We start from the raw sequence: 15701 nt of genomic DNA on the forward strand, positions 1-15701 counted from the left end.
TGAAACAAATAAATGAATGAATAAATAAATAAATGAATAAATAAATAACTAAATAAATATCAGTTGTGGGTTATCATTAGAATTCAAATCATCACCATTACGACTTTGGAAGCTATTTAACTTCTACGTCTAGCATTTAGCATCTTCGTTACGAGCTAGCGCGACATCTGGGGCAGCTGCTTCATTCACCGATATGGCCTATTACTTTGAAAAAGATAAGAGCAACACATTACACCAAGAGAGGGATGGAAAACTGTCCTACAATTTTGGCAGACGTCACAAGCCGGAACCCGTAACTCATTTCTTCCTTACAACCCTCGCGTCATTGGACATGGTAGGGAGAGGAGAGATATTGTATGTATTCAGTGTGCTTGCCAAACGTCACAGATATGTCATTGAAGGCCGAGGAACAAACTCTTTCCCCATGCTGCCATTCTTCTCTTCCCCAGTTCTGCACCCCTGCAGAAACCATTTTCCCACAGAAACTCTAATATAAACTCGGTTGGAAACGAAGTGAGCCGAAGTTGGCTATAGAAAAGTACAAGACAAGGGCAAGTTTTTCTGTCCTAAGCTGCACATCTATTAGTTATCAGACAGTATATCTCACTTGACGATATGAGTCGGAGGAAAAACAATTGTTTGTATACATTTTAACTGTAACGAGTGTATCGGTAATATGTTACTAGTCACCGATATAAACAAAGGAAGGCGTTGGAACTGACCACCCTATTCCATTATTTCCTGACTTAGTTGCCTCATGACTGATGCATTATTGGTGTCACTTATGAGATTCCAACCTGCCTTCGGACAGTTGACTAAACAACAACAATTGACTCTTCGTAAATCTTTTACAGGCAACATTAAGAAATTCGTCACTCTGGCTAACAACGGTGGTGTCAAGGCTCTGGTGGGGATTGGCGGCTGGAATGAAGGCTCAGTGAAGTATTCGCTGGTAAGAGATACTAATTTTTTCAGTATTAATTCAGGGCAACACTACGGGTTGATCACTTTAAGTCTGTTCCATGCAGATGGCGGCGACGCCTGCCAGTCGGGAAACCTTCGCGGACAGCGCAGTGGCTTTCATCCAGAAGTTCGGTTTCCACGGTTTGGAGCTGGACTGGGAATATCCAACTGCGAATGGCGGAAGCGCTAACGATAAGGTGAGAATATCTACGTCATTAATCAAACAAAATTGTATTATCAACTTAGACGCTTCTATAGTCTACAATATCTTCCCTAGCTAATTCTCGACTGTACAGTGGTTTGAATGTCGCTTAGCTGTGCGTGATTGTCCGATAATCTGTTGGACGCTTTTCGGATCATAAGAATAATGTTCTAAATTATGTTATGGTGCAGGCGTTCTCAACCCGGTGCGTTCGTTATGCGAATAAAAATGTGCTCGCGAGCACGAACGCTCCTGAGGTTTTTTCAATTAAAAACTTTGTTGTACAGCCGAAATAAACAATGTTCCTACCCATCCATTGCACTATTTTAGTGATCTAATACGCCTTCCACCATTTCATGGCGTGTATAATCCCTTTGAATTCAGTGTGGTCCTGAGCAGATAAATCATGATTATTGAAGGGAATAATATGGATGCTCGTAAGGAACTTCATTTCATAGATCTCCAGTCCTTAAAAGCACTCAAATATTTGTTTTAAAAGAAGCAATTCATAGCATTTGGGGGGCAGAAGATACACAAAGACTCCAAATAATGCGTAGTGCTTCTTTCAAATGTCTGTCTGCATTAGGGACAACCAACCTATGCGAAAAAACCTTCTTACTTATGAAATACCTCAAGAACAATGGACAGTCACGATTAACTATTTGAATCTGCAAGACTGTTTCTCCTTGGACATCACTAAAATTGTGAGTGACATTTACTTTCAAGGATATCGTTACTCTGGCGAGTGTTTTAACATTTTATTTATTTATTTATATGTTGTTTTGTTTATCTGTTTATTAATTAATTTATTTCGTTATTTATTTAATTACTTATTTACTTACTTATTTATTAATTAATTAATTTAGGAGAAAATCCACAAACGACTAGGGAAAACACGGAAATTTTACTTGAAGCAAGTAAAGATTTGGAAGTAAATCCCGAAAAGACAAAGTATATGATTATGTCTCGTGAGCAGAATATTGTACGAAATGGTAACATAAAAATTGGAGATTCATCCTTCGAAGAGGTGGAAAAATTCAAATATCTTGGAGCAACAGTAACAAATATAAATAAAACTCGGGAGGAAATTAAACGCAGAATAAATACGGGAAATGCATGTTATTATTCGGTTCAGAAGCTTTTGTCATCTAGTCTGGTGTCAAAAAATCTTAAAGTTAGAATTTATAAAACAGTTATATTACCGGTTGTTCTGTATGGTTGTGAAACTTGGACTCTCACTTTGAGAGAGGAACAGAGATTAAGGGTGTTTGAGAATAAGGTTCTCAGGAAAATATTTGGGGATAAGACGGATCAAGTTACAGGAGAATGGAGAAAGTTACACAACGCAGAACTGCACGCGTTGTATTCTTCATCTGACATAACTAGGAACATTAAATCCAGACGTTTTAGATTGGCAGGGCATGTAGCACGTATGAGCGAATCCAGAAATGCATATAGAGTGTTGGTTGGGAGACCGGAGGGAAAAGATCTTTGGGGAGGCTGAGACGTAGATGGGAGGATAATATTAAAATGGATTTGAGGGACGTGGGATTAATCTTGCACAGGATAGGGACCGATGGCGGGTTTATGTGAGGGCGGCAATGAAACTGCGGGTTCCTTAAAAGCCATTTGTAAGTAAGTAAGTATTAAATCTATTCGATTTTCGATTTCACTTAGAAACACATGAGGGGTATTGGGTTATTTTACGACGCTGTATCAACATCTAGGTTATTTAGAATCTGAATGATATGTAGGTGATAATGCCGGTGAAATGAGTCCGGGGTCCAGCACCGAAAGTTACCCAGCATTTGCTCCTATTGGGTTGAGGGAAAACCCCGGAAAAAACCTCAACCAGGTAACTTGCCCCGACCGGGATACGAACCCGGGTCACCTGGTTTTGCGGCCAGACGCCCTGACCGTTACTCCACAGGTGTGGACACACGTGAGGGCGTTGCACACAATCTTCAAAAAGTTGAGAACCCCTGTTGTAGTCCAATCTTCATGTGGCGAAATCTTTCCTGGATTCATTAATAAGATCTTGTGAAAATACTTCTAATACCGTATGTCGTAGCATTATTGTCGTTTTATTATAGTCTCGTACAAATATATTTTGTCTCAATTTTCCCCATTATTGTAAATCTCAATTATTAGATTTGAAAGATGGAGAAAACCAAAATTCTAGACTAATTTCTAATGTTATAATCTTCATTATAGTCGCATTCATTGTGAAATTGAAAATAGGACGACTTCATTTTGCTCCACAAAATACCATTAAGTATATTCCTATCACTTTACTGAATAATGCAATCAATTTGTAATTCACGTATCTATCAGAATTTACTATTTCCTCTTTAAACATCAGTCTAATTTTTGTATGATGACATGTTAAACAATATGTTACTGGAGTTCAATAATTTAATTAGAATAACAATACCTGAAAGAAGGAAACAAGGAAATATTGCAGCTTATCTATGACATAGTATTATTAAATCATCTGCAGTAAATGTCAATATTTGACACGTTTTGATATTGTCTTTGTGACGACACTATATTAATATTTATATTTCTGATTGTGAATATTTCAGGAAAACTACGTTCTCTTACTTCAGACGCTATCCGAGAAGTTCGCTGCAAACAATCTTATCTTGTCTGTTGGTGTTGCTGGTTCACCTAACGTCGCAACGTCTGCTTACGATTTTGCAGCAGTAGCGAAGTACGTATTCACACTTCTTGCAGCTTTTGAGGCCATATCAACACTCTTCAACGATAACCATATTAGGTTAAAATGTCTTAGTTTTAAAATCACTAAATATCTTGTTAAACTGTTATCATTATTGTTTAATTCCAAACTCTGCTGGTTTAACTGATTAAACTGTATTTTGAAAAATAAAACAAAGCAAAAAAAGCAAAACGAAAAATCTTGCAATGTTCAATAAAACTCAGAAATATTAAGTTAAACTGTCGATATCTTATACAGATCCTATGTCTTCTCATGGCCTATTTAGTTAAAATATATTATTTAAAATAATTTCATTGAAATATCAGCTCCTTGTTGATGAAGCACTCTAAATCAGTGTTATCAATTCAGCGGTTTTCCCGCTAAGTCTGACGTTCTTTTCAATGTTAGTTTAGCGGGTAAAATGTATTAAATTTGTAATGCTAATGTAGAAATATAGCAGCTATTTTAGCAATCACAGCGGCAAAATAATAGCATTTTACATTGACAGTGTAGAAATTTAGCGAATTCTGCATTATTATATGTTGTTGTTTTCTAATGCCAGACGTTTGACAAAGTCATTTGTATTACAATAGTGGGTTTTTAAAAATCGAGCTAACAGCACTGCTCTGAAAGAACAGTAGTCAATAAAATTTATACTGAAGGAACGACCTGAGAATAACACTTTCGGGTGTCAGTGACAATAGGAGAGTGGTAGATCAGAGGACGATGTTCGAAGACTGCTACTCATCAACATCATCATCAACGATAATAATAATAATAATAATAATAATAATAATAATAATAATAATAATAATAATAATAATAATAATAATAATAATAATAATTAGAGCTCGGAGTTCTATGACATTTCTTATTTTATCATGGTCTCTTTTTACGAACATAAGTTAAATTAAAGACATTTCTATATTTTCTGAACATGGTATTTTATTGGTCACATATATTCCAAATTTATCATATTTTAGCATGAAGACATATTTGACAAAAGAAACTTGTATGAAAGTATATTTTTTGGTTATAATATAATATTATTATAATTGTTTTAATAATCCTCAAAGTATTATTAATATATTTTGTGTCAATATTGTCAAGATATTTTTTTGTTTGGTTATTTATATTTGACTTAATTTTCATAGAAATATTTTGTGGTTAAATGAAGATCGAAATGAATTGGATTCTCCAGTAGAAAGTTGTCAAAATACATGAGATCAAAATAATGTTATGAATATGACCAGATTGTTGCTGATCGGTCCCACCTTCACCCACTTCAACCCTGCCGAAAATGTGACGGAACCCTTTGCAGCATGGTGGTTATTCAGACGAACCACAGTTTTCTTTCTAAGTTTTGTGGCACAGACGTTCCACCATGGAACCACCTCTTGAGTATACATGTTGTTGTTGTTGTTATTTTCTAATGTCAGGTGTTTGACAATAAAGTCATTTGACCTCTTGTACTCCAATATTTTTCAAAGATACTATCATGGCCTGCCACTGAAGCACAGATTTTGAGGTGTTCCGAATCCATTTCTTGGTTTGAGTTGCACAATGGGCAGTTAAGGGACTGATATATTCCAATTCTATGCAGGTGTTTGGCCAAACAATCATGGCCTATTGCCAATCTAAATGCAGCTACAGACGTTTTTCGTGGTAAATCGGGAATTAACTGTGGATTATGATGCAGGGAGTTCCATTTTTTCTCTTAAGATTGTGTTATCAGATTTTGTTTGCTGAAGTCTGAGTATGTAGACTTAATAAATCTTTTTACAGAGTAATACGTAGATTTAGTAATAGGTCTGTAAGTAGCAGTGCTGCCCTTCTTTGCTAAAGCATCCGCATTCTCGTTTCCCAGGATTCCACAATGGGATGGTATCCATTGGAATACAATTCTTTTATTGAGTGATATTAATTGAGAGAGCATTTTAGTTATTTCTGCTGTTTGAGATGAAGGTGTATGTTTACAGACTATTGATAGAATAGCTACTTTGGAGTCTGACAATATAACTGCATTCTTAAATTTATTGATGTGGCATAGAAGATTCCTGAGACTTTCACTTATTGCAATGATTTCTCCATCAAAACTTGTATACATAGAAGTTGCCATCTGTGTTTTGAAAGTGTGTGCAGAGTTAAAATGTTGAAAAAAATGATCGAAGCTTCGTTATGATCCATGATATGAAAAACATAAAAAATTAATTTGTGCTGCAAAGGGTTAAGAAGTTCCAACCTCGCCGTTGTCATACAGCAATTTATAAATAGTGAATAACCTTTTAATGTAGCTGTGGAAAAAGCAGTCACGCAGGACATTTCTCATCGCTCTTTTCTCTCTTTCTTTTGTCATAATGCGAACAATCCGCTATAGCCAATACAAACAGCTAATATTCACAATAACAATTCTGTATAATGGTGAATAAAAATGTTTCCTTAGTAATTTTTTGGAAATATTTAATTTGTTTTACGTCATATTTTAAGTCCTTATGTTATACTTTGGTATTTTTAGCGTTACGTGCATGCACATTTCCAGAGTTTTTAGGCCGTATAAAACAGAGGCCCATTAATAGCAATAATAATAATAATAATAATAATAATAATAATAATAATATATTTATATACTCTAAACCAATTACTAGTCCATGCAATGTTAAAATAGCCTCTTAAATTAAATGTCTTTGAATGTGTTGCAGATATGCGGATCACATTATAATATTCAGTTACGATTACCATACAGCCTATGACGGGATTACAGCGGTGAGCGCTCCTCTGGAGGCCAATGATCAACTAAATGTGGTAAGTTCGAGTAAATAGATACTATTAATGCTGTAAGTTAATGTTGAGCGAAAACGTTTCCATTGTTTAGAGATGTTCGTGGTGATTATCTTTAAATATTTACTTTACATATCTCGGCTCTTTCATCAAAATTAATTAAATGTGCTGTTATTCACAAAAAGAGCGTCTGTCAGGTTTGCGAGACTTGCGATCAATAAAGAATTGATAAGTCAGTATCATATTCTAATAGAATGAAACTTTCTTGATGTTTTTGACTTCATACAAAAATTAAAATCTCTATTTTGGTGGCATGTATTCCAGCTGTTTGGTCTGTATGTACTTCATTTTAGACATAATTTTTCAGTTATTTTTATTAGTAGTATCTTCCGTAGTGTCTACGATTATAGCGGATCGGAGTTTGTGTCTGGGCAAAGATTTGTGCACTTTTTATTTTCCTTGCGCATATAGCCTACTTGTCCTGGTTAGCCCTGTGTTATTCTAATAAAGAGCATAGAACATACTGGTCACTTGAACAAGAAGTTACGATATTTCTGACTTTTTAGTGTTGGTTCAACTTTCTCACAACAGTGATGATGGAATGCCACAAAGATTCAAATCCTTCAACTTCATAATGGTGCAGACAATTAATTTTTTCTAACCAAGTGCTAATTCCTCCCGTCTGTGTGATTGCAGGATTTCAGTGTACATCAATGGCTTAATGCTGGTGTGCCTTCAGACAAGATAATCGTCGGTGTAGCATTCTATGGACGTACAAACCACCTAGCAGACCCAAACAGACATGATCTGGGTGCCCCCGTCACTGGGCCTGGAACTGCTGGACAATTCACGCAAGAAGCTGGACTCCTCACTTACTATGAGGTAATGCACATGCTATACCGGTGGCTTCTTTATTCCTTGTGTCAAGTTTAAATTAATATTCTTGACTTGTCAGGTAAGCCACAACCGACAGAAAAACATTGTCTCCATCTATGTTTCCCTAGAACACATACTGAAATATGTTTGAACTTTCCTTTAATTAATTATTCCAATTATATTCACTGGGTAGGTTCGCAGTACTCCTGAGGCAAGGTCCGTGGACGGTCTTTCGCTATCGCTGGAGTAAAGTCCGTGGACGGTCTTTCGCTATCGCTCTCACAGGTCCCTTCATAACAGCCTTTAAAGAGAAAGTAAAGGCGCTGTAAATCTGTGACGTCACCACGGGAACACACTCCACTCTCATCCCCTTGGCTTGTGCTGCCTTTATTAGTAATTACTGGAATTTAGAAAACGTGGAGTGTGTTTGTGATTTTGTATAGACTCTGCTAGTGTGCTGTTTATAATAGGCCTATATTGTTACTATTATAGCATGAAAAATGCCAAATTGTGTGGTGAGCGAGTGTCAGAATTATAGTAGGAAAAAAGGCTCGAGTATTATTTATCAGACGTTTCCCTCTGATCCAAAGCTGAGAAAGATTTGGAGATTAAGTGTTACCGAAAGGATAAATTTAATCTTGAAACTGCGCGTAGTTGTTCCGAACATTTCACATCTGATTTCAATGAGCGTGATTTGAATGCCGAGCTTTTGAATATACCAGCAAAGAAAACAATGAAATTAAATGCCCAACCGTCGCTGATTTTATGAGTGTGCTATGTGAAAAACAGTGAGATAAACAGTGCTAAAAGTAAACGTGTAGAAGAGAGAACTTGCAGAAAAAGGTTTTGTCTGAGATAAGTGAACAATAATTAGATGCAAAGACAATAGTGCGTCGGGACGATCCATTGGGTGTGTTATATTTCGTCTGTTCATTAGAAAGTGAGGAGCTGAATCTCAAAAAATGAAAATGAAGAAGTAAGTAAAGAAAATGAAAAACTTAAATTAGACATAGAAAAGTTTGAGTCTAAATTAGAAACATAATTTGACAAAGAAGTGTTTAAATCACTTAGTAAATGGAAAAGTAAAACATTTATTAGCTAAAGTGTTCACTCCAGGGCAAATAAAAATGCTTATTAGCGGGAAAAGGAAGCAAAGATGGGAAGAACAAGACATGATCCCTGTATTAGCTTTACAATCATTTGAGATCACAGGTGGGAATTGCTCTACCGAGCGTTGCTACCCTTCAGCGTTGGACAAAAAAATTGCTCTTTTCTCCTGGTATTCTTACACCGTTACTGAAAATTTTAAAAGAACAGGGGTTGTCTTTGAGTGAAATGGATAAGTTATCAATGTTGCTGTTTGATGAGATGAATGTCAATGGTGTCATTTGTTAGGATCGTGAAAGTCCTCACAGAAATGCTTAAATTGTAATGATCCGAGGATTGACAGGTGAGTGGAAGCAGCCCCTCTATTATGATTTCAATAAAACAATGAACAGAGAGATACTGTTCGAAATTATATCAGAAATTGAAGCGGCAGGTTTCAGAGCAATTGTAATTGTTTCTGATCTGGGTGGCGGCAATGGAAGACTGTGGAATAAGTTACAAATAAATGTAAATCAAACCTGCTTTTCAAATCCTGCTTGAGACAAAAATATTAGGGTTTTTGCAGATTTGCCCCACCTGATTAAATTGTTAAGGAACCATTTTATTAACAGTGGATTTCAATTGAATGGCAAATGGTAATGTAGTAGAAAAAATGCAATTGGACGGATTATTAAATCCATTTCTTCGGGCCCGATTGTATAAACCATTTAATCTTAGATCAGAGGTTAAATTGATCCTTGTTTCAGCTGAACTTGGAATTTTGTGTTGTATAAAGTCTAATCTGAGATTAATTTGTCTCAAACTAAAGTCAACTTTGACTGAAGAAATTTCTCTGATTAAGTTAGATGATCCAAGTTCAGTTATTTCGTTTCTGTTTGAAATATACGAGTGACAGATTGTGCAAATAAAATATCCATTATTATTATTAATTTTAATAGATATGTTAGGTACATTTATATACATTTCTTTCAATTTCTTGCCTTAATACACAAACATTCTTATATTTTATAAGGCTCTATCGTGTTCAGCAGTATCAAATAACATAACCTATAATTATATTATGTTTATAACAACCATTAATTATTAATGGATATGACAGGTACGTTCATAAATGTTCAATTAACTGTATTACTAAACGAAAATTGTCGTTTTATAAAGCTTTATTATGTTTAGCAGTATCAAACACCATAACATGATAACAACTCGGAGAACAGTCAACCTTCTTCTTATTGTCCGTCATTATTTACATAGCACAAAAAAACAGTATATCCAACAGAATGTAATACGGAAAGTCGCCAAAAAGTAGTTGTAAAGTCGCTAGATTTCTCATTATCAACAAAGAAAGATTAAATTTTGTCACTATGGGATGCTAAAAAGGTCACTAAATCCCTATTTAAGCAAAATAAAAGTTAAAAGAAATTGTTGTTGAAAAAGAGTTAAAGTCACTAGATTGGCAACACTGAACAAACCTGTGTAACATGGTCCGCGCATTACGTATTTCACCTGTTTATGCGATGTTGCCAAATCCTTTTCACGTGAACTTAGATTGCATTTGAACCAAGGTAATTTGATCGCAGAAAAGTTTTATACAATAGAAGAAGTGTCTGAACTCGGTTCACTTTTCGATCTTCGATCAAAGTTGATCTTTAGTCAGGGAGTTTTATACAATTGGGCCTCGGAGTTGCAACTATTCCCGAAATTACATTGGGGTCACATTACTGTGCAAGAGAATGATAGCCAAAGAGTTGCACCTACCATAGAATTTTTTTCACATTACACTGCTGCTCTGATTAAATATTTTATACCCGATTGTGAAGAAGTACATGAATTTTTTAACTCATAAATGATTTCACAGATGTAATGAACTCGGAAATTCCGAAAGATCCTATACACAATAAACTGAAATGTGTCTTCGGGATTAACCACAAGGAACAAGTAGAGATATTAGATAGAATGGAGAAAACAATAAAAGAACTGAGAGTCAGAAGCAAAAATACTCTTCTACCTTTTCAGAATGGCTTCCTTACCTCTAGAAAGAGCTTGAAAGTGTTATAGGTCTATAGCGATTTAAAAGAAAAAGGAATTGATTATATAATGACTAGGAAACTCAATCAGGACGCCCTGGAAAACCTGTTTTTCCAAATTCGTGGGATAGGACTTTTTATAATAACCCTCTGGCCGTCGAAGTGAAAAATCGCTTGCGCCTATTAATATTAGGATGTCGCCTTCCCCACCCTACAAGTGCCCCAGCAGAAGATTCAGGCGGAATAATAATAAGAAAGCAAGTTTTTCAGGATCTCGTGGACATTTCTCATGAAAGTGTGAACGAAATTCCAGAGGAAATAAACCCATTAGAGGTAGATATTGATGATAGAATTGACATTACAAATCTAATGAAAAGGAAAGAAATAGAAACACTCAGATATGTTGCTGGTTATATTCCTAGAAAATGTAATAACAAAAGTGCAGTTTCGGATGCTAATTCCAGTCGACAAACTCCAGGATGGATAGAGATCGTTTCACGTGGTGGGCTGGTTTATCCCTCTTCTCAGTGGATGGCAACAATTTTATTTAAGAGTGTAAAGTTATATTTAAAAAATTTCATAAAAAATCAGTCAAAAGAAAAAAGAATGTAATAGGCCGTTTATTTAGACTTTTGAGGAAAAAGCTTCCAAATGAAGATCCGGAATTATTGAAGTTATTCACAAGACTAGGTGAGTCAGTTTAAATTTTGTGAAACATTCTTAAAATAAATTGTTCTATTTGTAAAATCAATGTTAAAATTGGGATATTTTCATTCCTCGCTGGTATTGAAATCCCTCCTCAACCACTTCACTGAAATGGGTTAATTTACACAATATTTATTTAGCAATCCTCTATAAAATTAATTATTATTAATGAGTTTTAGTGCACACTCTACTCCAGTGTTATTAAGGGAAATTTAATATATTTTGCATGCGTAATGTAAATTCTGTCGTTCACATGTGTAGTTTTCATTTATTGAATACTACTTTAATATAGGCCTAACTAATATTTTGAGGCTCGGAAACAGAAATTGATGTGTAAAATAAACTAAATATATTGTAAAATGCGTATTCGTTAATAACTTTCTTTAAAATTGGACTGAAATATTCTATAAAGGTTAGAGATACAAAAGCAAGTACAATGAAGCATTCATAATAGTTTTCATATTGCTAAGAATTTGGAAAGTAAACCGTCACTGAATTTAAAAAAAAATGAGTTATTGTAGTGGGAGTTATACTCCTAAACCTTTACTCCTCCAGTGTATATGTGGCCCTAACAAATATATAATTAATATAGATGTTTAAATCACTTGGTTATCGCTAGAAAGTGCAAGCCGAGGATTGAAAATGTGTATAGTGTTCCCGTGGTGACGTCACAGATTTACAACCCTCTTGACTGTCCCTTTAAACGCTCTTATGAAGAGACCTGTGAGAGCGACAGGGACCGACCGTCCACGGACCTTGCTCCTGAGGTAACATTAATAACCAAGTTTCAAAATGTACATAATTATATGATCAGGGAGGAAGTAAAGTTAACAACGGCAGAAAAGACAGAAAGGGGAAAATCTCTAGTAAGTCTAAACTGACGGAAGTGACTGCACTCTCTGTGGGCATAATTCACAGACGAACGTGTCCAGAATCTATGAAATGGCAGTCCTGTCACTACGGTCTTGTCCAGAACAACGCCACTAAAGTTCTCAGGAGACATTTTCTGTACTGACAATTTAAAGAAGCTCTGCTATTGATAAGAAGACAAGAGAAAAGGATAAAAGACTAGCTGTTGAGAATAAACTACAAGAAATGTAAGGAATCTCAGCATCAAAGAGGAAGAATGAAGGGGTCAGCGCAACAGTAGTCGAAATCATTTTTTTTTAAGAAATGTAGAAAATCAAGTTAAAGTTATATAATTGTGGTTTTTCCTAGAAATCGAAAAATCAAATTTTGTTGGTAGTGGTGTGTTGTTTGATGCTTAGTCAACTTAACTACCATGTTATATAATCTTTTATTAAGAAGTTCTGGATATATTATATATTTTATTATGATCCTTCAACACTTTTTTTCGGTTAGACCATTGTTACACTGAAATTTGTTCGCGTGTAAGAAAGGACAAGAAATTTGTAGGAATAAATGTTGGGCTTTTCACATGTAATGAAACACTGTTTAATTCTAACAGTTTCGTGTAAGTTTTACAATGCATTTCACAATAATTTTCAATTATTGAGGAGGCCAGTGCCAGAGAGATTAATCCCAAATGTATTGCATAATTTTTATGGCTTTTAGACAGCTCATGCTATTATTTTATCTGCTTTAACAACTTCTAAAAAAGGGGGGGGGTATTCCACCTGTCATCTACATCCGGTGAAGTTATGGAAATTGATTCTTTAGGGTCAAATTATTTTTCTCAGCTTTTGTCATTTGTGGAATAGTCTTTTATTATTATTATTATTATTATTATTATTATTATTATTATTATTATTATTATCATCCTATATATAATCAGGTAAGTCAAAGAGGTCTTCTTCATCCTCCACATTTTCTATTTGAGCTTCCCCAGTCCTACTTTCAAAAATCACACTGTTATGCTATAATGGATAATGAACAGCAGAACATATTTCGAAAGGGCATGAATATCCTTTTTGTGTCAAGTTCGCATGTTGCAGCTCAAGAGTGTGTTTATCGTTTCTCTTTAGTCCTTTAACAATATTTACGTAACTATTCATGTGACTTGATACCGACTTCCCATTGGCTGTTTGGACTTGGACCAACGTTGCACTCAAACACAAAGGATATTCTTTTAGGGGAAAGATTACATGCTCCGTAACAAGTTATATAATGGTGAATTGGTCTTTTCCATTTCGTAGGAAGATAGTTTACGTCAAAATCAACCGATTGCGTCAATATTTAATTTTTCCATTGGGGAGGGTTAGACCACTGTTGCGATGACCCCCTCAATTAGAAAAGTAAGCCTATAACCCACTTAGACACCTTGTATTGTAACTATTCAAATAACGAAGATAAATAAATTGTAAAATGTATATCATAATTCACCATACTTTTCATGAATATGTTTCTGTTTCTTACAGTACTGCACATATCTATATTGGACTGTTGAACACAGTGACGACCCTCTGTACACCTACGCGTACCACGACTCTGAGTGGATCAGTTACGATGACTCTCAAACCATAGAAGGAAAGGTAGGCCTACATGTTTATGTATTAGAATGCTGATTAAAAATTTGTAACAAAGAATTCGTACTTTCAGGCACATTTGAGAAATTATATCTTTGGACGATTGCGCTCCATATATGATAAAAATCTGAAACAAACTACAAGGGCAACACAACTTATTTCCAATTAACTCTTCTTCTTCTTCTTATTTAAAATATACCTACATGATAATGTTCGGTTGATATTTCTATCTAGAGTTTCCTGAAAAAAATCCAATAATATCTTAGTTTAAATTACGACGTATTATATTTCTGCATTCATGAATATGTTCTCTAATATATATATATATATATATATATATATATATATAAACTTCTCGTCGAATACATTAATGACTAAATGGGCTAAATCTTGTGGATCAATTTTCTGGTCGTAAAAGATCACCTCTGCAGTTAGTACTGTCCGTCCGAGTGCTTATGTCGAAGGGTCAAAGGAACAGGGGAAATCACGTGAAAGTGATTTACTTACAATGGAATACTTTTCACCTCTGTCAAAGCATGTAGATGTGAGACCTGCATCCGGCTGGTCGACTTTGAGTCTTCATGAGCTGTCACCCACGGATTATTATTATTATTATTATTATTATTATTATTATTATTATTATTATTATTATTTAAATTAATTTCCACGCACAGCATGTATTTGTGTACAGGTATGAGATAAGTTTTCACACTGTGATTAAATTTTTCTATAGTTACGTGTGGAATTAATGCCCGCGCCCTGCAGTAATTTACGTAATTTATACCAATTTTCAAGCTCTGCATGTATTACATTAAATCTCGTACTGTGTAGAGATTTCTGTACAGTTATATTTTACGTTAGATTAGTTCAAGCTCTCTGCAGGTACTCTTGTTATTGCAGATATAAGGTAATTCCCTCGGTCTGTAGATTTTTCTCTACAGTTATCGATAAGATTGGTTCCAAATTCTGAAAATATTTGCATAAAATTTTCTGTCAAATTATTTGTGACACTCCTAGACATTTGTGAATGGTTACGATGGCATGAGATTCATTTTTCGCACCCGCACACATATTTTATTTAAGATAAATACGCATTTTATTTCCTCTCAAAGTCTGGTTGTGTTTCCAGTTTAATGTTAACCTGGTTGAGTTTCCAGTTTAATGTTAAACTACTATCTCTTGTTATAGGGACAATATATTGTCAGCAACAGCTTGGGAGGAATGATGGTGTTCTCTCTGGAGTCTGATGACTTTGGTGGTAACTGTGGTCCCATCTATCCACTGCTTAATGCTGTAAACAAAGGACTTGGACGACTTTAATGTCGTCGTACACTTCGAAATAAAATTGAACAGATTAATTATAGCTGTACAATACTCAGTTTGCATTTGCAAATGTATATTAATTTAGATTATGTGGCTTAATTGTAACAAATACATATAATATTAAATTTTGAGTGTTATTCATGGATACTGAATTTCCTTTACTATTATTATTATTATTATTATTATTATTATTATTATTATTATTATTATTATTATTATTATTATTATTATTATTATTATTATTTTCTAAGTTTATACAGATGCTACAAGTAATTTTAATTACTTTTCAAATAGAGATGTGGTGAATATCTAAGGCTTTTATCTGCCCAACTAGTCTGGTACTGTTGAATTTTAATGTAGTAGAGAAAATACACTGATTTTTTTTTAGCATGGAAAGTAGCCTATGTTAACTGCTCATCTGCGAAGAAGGACCTGTCACAAAACGAATTTCACTGTTACATTCCACTATTGGGATTTCAGTTTTAACGAACAGTTACAGGAAAGTATGCCTAAACAAA

At 34.7% G+C, this 15701-nt stretch overlaps 1 protein-coding gene across 3 annotated transcripts in view; it reads left to right on the forward strand.

Annotated features, from left to right (window-relative positions):
• LOC138696221 (chitotriosidase-1-like) overlaps positions 1–15328 on the forward strand; it is a 58386-nt gene extending 43058 nt beyond the window's left edge. For all 3 annotated transcript variants that reach the window (XM_069820877.1, XM_069820879.1, XM_069820878.1), the window contains 7 exons: positions 855–952; positions 1029–1160; positions 3751–3878; positions 6584–6686; positions 7359–7544; positions 13753–13866; positions 15049–15328. In XM_069820877.1, the coding sequence (XP_069676978.1) occupies positions 855–952; positions 1029–1160; positions 3751–3878; positions 6584–6686; positions 7359–7544; positions 13753–13866; positions 15049–15180 (893 nt within the window). In that variant the 3' untranslated portion in view covers positions 15181–15328. The remainder of the gene's footprint in view (positions 1–854; positions 953–1028; positions 1161–3750; positions 3879–6583; positions 6687–7358; positions 7545–13752; positions 13867–15048) is intronic.
• Positions 15329–15701: the final 373 nt, after the last annotated feature.

Source organism: Periplaneta americana, chromosome 3 (assembly GCF_040183065.1).
Source record: "Periplaneta americana isolate PAMFEO1 chromosome 3, P.americana_PAMFEO1_priV1, whole genome shotgun sequence".
In the NCBI taxonomy this organism is placed as follows: Eukaryota; Metazoa; Arthropoda; class Insecta; order Blattodea; family Blattidae; genus Periplaneta; species Periplaneta americana.